This window comes from Tachysurus fulvidraco, chromosome 11 (assembly GCF_022655615.1).
Source record: "Tachysurus fulvidraco isolate hzauxx_2018 chromosome 11, HZAU_PFXX_2.0, whole genome shotgun sequence".
In the NCBI taxonomy this organism is placed as follows: Eukaryota; Metazoa; Chordata; class Actinopteri; order Siluriformes; family Bagridae; genus Tachysurus; species Tachysurus fulvidraco.
The window spans coordinates 21727712-21733711 of record NC_062528.1 but is presented as its reverse complement, the minus strand read 5'-3'; the positions used below and the strand labels follow the sequence as shown (position 1 = coordinate 21733711).

The 6000-nt window shown below is 41.7% G+C and overlaps 1 protein-coding gene across 1 annotated transcript; it reads left to right on the top strand.

The window, feature by feature from the left end:
* The first annotated feature begins 805 nt into the window (after positions 1-805).
* On the top strand, positions 806-5855 carry LOC113649456 (tripartite motif-containing protein 16-like). Its single transcript, XM_027157272.2, has 6 exons — positions 806-915; positions 3370-3733; positions 3984-4079; positions 4200-4433; positions 4622-4781; positions 5028-5855. The coding sequence occupies exons 1-6, from the start codon at positions 911-913 to the stop codon at positions 5552-5554; spliced, it is 1386 nt and encodes a 461-aa protein (XP_027013073.2). The 5' UTR covers positions 806-910; the 3' UTR covers positions 5555-5855.
* The last annotated feature ends 145 nt before the right edge of the window (positions 5856-6000 follow it).

Genomic DNA, 6000 nt, shown 5'->3' with positions numbered 1-6000 from the left:
AGCTCACATTAATAATATCACAAGGGTATCTTTCATCTCAGGAATATTGCTAAGATAAGAAATAATAGTCCATGCATTTGTTACCTCTAGATTGGATTATTGTAATACTTTAATGTCTGGATGTTTCAGTAGGAGCATAAACAAGCTCCAGTTAGTCCAGAACGCAGCAACTATAGTCCTAACTAAAAACCAGAAGATATGAACATATCACTCATATCTTATCCACACTGCATTGGCTCCCAGTCAAGTTTCACATTGATTATAAAATACTATTATTAACCTATAAAGCACTCAATGGTCTCACGCCACAGTACCTGAGAGATCTTTTGGTTTTCATTGATCCGTCATGCCTACTTGGTAAGTTGGCTATTTGGTAGTACCTCAAGTACAAAAGGCTACAGCAGGGATCAGAGCCATGGAACAGCCTTCCAATTATTGTTCGGTACTCAGACACAGTCTCAGTGTTAAAGAATATCTAAGTCTACTAAAGGTGGTAAAGTGTTTTCTTATTTAGCTCCCAAACTTTGGAATAGTCTTCCTGATAGTGTTCGGGTCTCAGACACACTTTCCCAGTTTAAATGTAGATTAAAAACTAATCTCTTTAGTCAGGCGTACACATAATACATCCCATAATATTGTGCACTATTACATCAGACTTGCACATATTATGAACAGCAGATATGTTAATCCCTCTCCACTGCTTCTCTCTTTCTACCCATCCCGAGGCATCTAGACATTGTACCAGCTCAGATTGTCTTCCGTGCGATGAAGATTTTGCACTGAGATGAGGCCGACTCTCCTGAGGCATCTAGAGATAGAGGAGATGTGAACTCCATGTGATCTTTTGCATCAATACAACATTTGTTTGACTGTATATTTATAATCACACCCTCCACTGTTACCACTGAGGATGAGGTACATACACATTGTGAACTAAATATATCTAATATTAATCTTGAATTTTGTATTTTATTAATCTTTCTATTATTCTTTATATTAACCTTTTGTTCTATGTTTATGTTCTGTAAAGCTGCTTTGAGACAATGTCAATTGTAAAAAGCGCTATACAAATAAACTTGAATTGAATTGAATTGAACATCGAATCGGGGGCACGGTGGCTTAGTGGGTAGCACGTTCGCCTCACACCTCCAGGGTCGGGGTTCGATTCCCGCCTCCGCCTTGTGTGTGCGGAGTTTGCATGTTCTCCCCGTGCCTCGGGGGTTTCCTCCGGGTACTCCGGTTTCCTCCCCCAGTCCAAAGACATGCATGGTAGGTTAATTGGCATCTCTGGAAAATTGTCCGTAGTGTGTGAATGTGTGAGTGAATGAGAGTGTGTGTGTGCCCTGCGATGGGTTGGCACTCCGTCCAGGGTGTATCCTGCCTCGATGCCCGATGACGCCTGAGATAGGCACAGGCTCCCCGTGACCCGAGAAGTTCGGATAAAGCGGTAGAAAATGAATGAATGAATGAATGAATGAACATCGAATCGAGATGAGGCCCCGGCCCAAAGGAGTTTGGGATTCAGCCATGATGAAGGCATGTCTGTCTCCAGCTCTAGTGATTCCATCATTTGTTCTATAAAGGACATCCAGCCTGGCAGATGACAATGACAATTTATTTAGATAGCACAATTAATTACAACTTCTGTCGACTAATGTGCTTTCCATTTGGTCATTAAAAACACACAACAAAAAAAACAGAAAAATTATAAAAATCGTACAAATATCCCATCAGCCATACGCTTTTGAAAACAAAAATGTCTTTAGCCTGGACGTAAAAATATTAAGAGAAGAGGCTTGTCTAATGGACAGTGGCAAGACGTTCCAGAGCCTGGGGGCAGCAATACAAAAAACACGATCTCTCCTGCACTTGAGCCTCGACTTTGAGGTAAACAATAGATCCGAAGGGATATAGTGGGATATAGTGGGTTGATACGTGGTCAGTAACTCACTGAGATAAGGGGGGGCCAAACCATTTAGAGATTTATAAACGAGGAGCCAAATTTTAAAATCCAATCTAAAACAAACAGGCAACCAATGTAAAAAAGGAGTAATATGCTCCCTCTTTTTTACCCCACAAAAGAGTCGAGCCACAGCATTTTGGACAAGCTTCAAGCTGAATAAAGCTGTCTGGCTGATCCCAAAATAAAGCGAGTTATAGTAGACCAACCTAGATGAAATAAAAACGTGAATTACTTTTTCACATCCAGCCTGGAAGATGGCTTTCTGCTGCCCAGACCTGGTACACATGAGACTATTTCAAATCTGGTTCAGGACTAGGGCTTTTCACCCACCACAGACACCTATTCAAGGTCATAAGGGTTAAGCGTCATGGACTTCATACTATTCTTATGTGGACAAGACCCTGGTTTATCACCTTAGATTTGACTCTTTCGGGTTTCATCATCACAAAACACTTTCGACAGATGCCTCCTTGTTAGGCAGGAGTGTGATCTTAACTGGTTGCCTGGCCCAGGGCACCTGGGAGGGCCTTGTCTCTTATGGCACATAAGTTGCCAGGAGATGAGGGTTTCTAACACTACGCATTTTGTCCCACAGCTCAGGGGCTACCATTTGTTGGTCCACACGGACAGCACTAACCTCTAGGTCTGGCTCATGAGGGGGACCAGCTTATAAGTTTGGGTCTTTCAACTAATGCTGTTGAGACTATATTGAATGGCATTATACCAGGAAATCGCATGCCCTAAAATGGAGGCTGTTTCACCTCTGGTGCAATCAGCATCGCCAGGACCCTGTTCACTGCCATGTTGGTGCAGTGCTAGAGTTCCTGCAGACACAAGAGCCTGTCACACTCTACATTGGAGGTCTATGTATCAGCCATTGCTGTGAATCACTTGCCTGTTCTATGGGCCTTGATAGGGTTGATAACCTGGACCTGTAAACCACACCTGGGTCCTGTGTCCTACAGGGTTAGTGATGATCTGCTCCCGGCTCGCTCGTGCCCTTTCACAAACTCTTGGATAGACATCTGCAATAGATTTAATTTTTTGGGGAAAAAGTGACGTCTGTGCTGTGAAAACATTTACCCTTTTAGAATTAGTAACAAACAAATGAATTACTATCTTTAAATATAGGGCAAATACCTACATCTTCCTGAAATATATGAACTCGTGTTTACTGTTTTCCCTCTTAGCTTATGAATAGCTTATCCCAACAGTTTTTAGGTGGATGGTATCCTTATTCTGTGTCCTAGTGAGACTTCAAAGCATGTTTGTACATCACACTGGATAAGGGCATGAGTCACATGCCGTAGATGCAAAAGTAAATGTAAATGAACAAGGGCTTTCCTTTCTGAGTAAAGGAAACTTAAATTTCAGTCTCTTACTCTCTCTCTTGTGTGTGAGTCCAGGAAAATGGCAGAGGCCAGTGATCAGAAGAAGACTGCTTCTCCTGCTCACTGTTACGCTGGACCTGGAGATGTGGAGTGTGATTCCTGCACTGGGAAAAAACGCAAAGCTGTTAATTCCTGTCTGGTTTGTCAGGCCTCCTATTGTGAAGATCATCTTAAACCTCACTATCAGTCTCCTGCCTTTAAGAAGCACAAGTTAGTTGAAGCCTGTGCAGAGCTCCAAGAGAAGATCTGCTCTGAACATGACAAACTGATGGAGATCTACTGTCGTACTGACCAAAGCCTCATCTGTTACTTGTGTACGATGGAAAAACACAAAGGTCATGATACAGTTTCAACTAAAGCAGAAAGAACTAAAAAACAGGTGAGAACTGAACAACATTATTCTTTTCTAAGTCAGATTGTACAAATTGTATTTTAAATCTATTTTCTATTGAGTTATACTACTGTCATTCAGTGTGAAGTGGATTTATTTTTAAGTCAAAGGTTCTTCTGGTATGAAGTGTGAGAAGCTCAGACCAGTCAGTGCACTTTAAACAGCCAACAGTGTAACAAGATTCTTAGAGCATTTTATACCTAAAGTTTACAAAGACCATGTGAAAACTCTGTTAAAGAATGAGTTAAAGGAGGATCAGATAAAATCCAAGCAGAGGATTAAGGAGAAGCAGAAGAAGGTGCAGGAGCTGAAACAGACTGTGGACATTATTAAGGTGAGGAGGAAACTGAGAGATTCACATAAACACACACAAATTATAGAGTCACTGTAATAGAAAAATTTTATCTCAGATCTCTGTGTGTGTGTTTGTGTGTGTGTGTGTTTGTCCTAACAGATACGTTCACAGGCAGCAGTAGATGACAGTGAGAAGATCTTTGCTGAACTGAGCAGCTCCATGGAGAAAAAGCGCTCGGAGGTGACGGAGCTGATCAGAGCTCAGGAGAAAGCTGAAGTGAGTCGAGCTGAACGACTCCTGAATCAACTGGAGCAGGAGATTGCTGATCTTAAGAGGAGAGTCACTGAGATGGAGCAGCTTTCACACACACACGATGACATCCACTTCCTCCAGGTAACACTCACTGTCTGATCTACAGAGGGCGCTGTTCCTCACAAAGTTTCCTCCTAAAAGCTCATTACAGCAACAAGAAATGTTCCTGTCTGAGATCACAAGTGTGTCTTTGTTCTGATTCAGTGTCAGATTCATTCGTTCCTCTCGTCCACTTTTCTCCTTCTCTATGATGTGTTTCCTCTCTGTAGAGTTTCCCGTCTCTCTGTGTTTCTCCTGGATGTGACGACTCACTCAGCTTCACTGTCAATCAACATCTCTCATTTGATGGAGTGAGGAAATCTCTCTCAGATCTGAAAAAACGAGTCGAGGAAATCTGTGAGGAAGAATTCAACAAAATCAGACCAGAAGGTAAACAAACAAATATTGTTTCTGCCTCACATAAAAGGAGCCAAAAATTCACCTAAAAGAAATAAGTAAACAAGACTGCAGAAAATCACACAGTATTAGCATCAGTCTTGTAAATGGCTTTGACCCTAATCTGATTCATGTTTATAGAGCTGCATTAGGAGGATAGAAACACAGACAGGTGTCTCACACACACTTATTATAAATCCTGTGATTAACATCTAACATGTGGACATTTTATTACTTTAGATTTCTGTTATCTGACTCTGGACCCAAACACAGCACATCCTCATCTCATTCTGTCTGAGAAGAACAGAGTGGTGACACGAAGTGAGACACGACAGCGATACTCTGATCATCCAGAGAGATTTGACTTCTATACTCAGGTGTTGTGTAAGGAGAGTGTGTGTGGACGCTGTTACTGGGAGGTGGAGTGGAGCGGTAATGTGTTCATATCAGTCTCCTATAAAGAGATCAGCAGGAAAGGACTGGGTTATGAGTGTTTGTTTGGATTCAACAGTCAGTCCTGGAGTCTGGAGTGTTCTTCTTCCTCTGTCTCTTTCTGGCACAACAGCATTAAGACTGAGCTCCGAGGTCCATCATCCTCCAGAATAGGAGTGTATGTGGATCACAGTGCAGGAACTCTGTCCTTCTACAGCGTCTCTGACACCATGAGGCTCCTCCACAGAGTCCACACCACATTCACTCAGCCTCTATACGCTGGAGTCAGTATGTGGAGTTATAACTCACCTGTGAGGTTTTGTGATCCAAAATAAAATGTTAGTAAAAGTTTTCAGTAAAATTCTAACTGAGGTGTGAGATTTAATTTGTCCCTGAGCTACACTGGTCATTTTGTGTGCAGAAACTGGAACAGTAATGAATGCTGAATGTAGGATGTTTCTAGAAATAAGAAATACTTTCAAACAGACTATTTAACTGTATGCACTCTTAGGATGGATTTATTATACGTGATATGAAAAGTTTCTAACATCAAATATAAAGTGTAGTACTTTGCCAGTGGGTGAGGAACTTTCAGGTATGTGGAGTGTGATGTTTCAATAAAGCTCCTGAGATGTCTTAATGTCTTTACTTTATTAACATCAGATATTAAACAACGGACAGAAACATGCTGTGACTACATTCACTGCTCAGCTTGCACAAGGCTACAACAACTCCTTCAGCACTAACGCATCCCCACATACTCCACACACTATTGCCATCT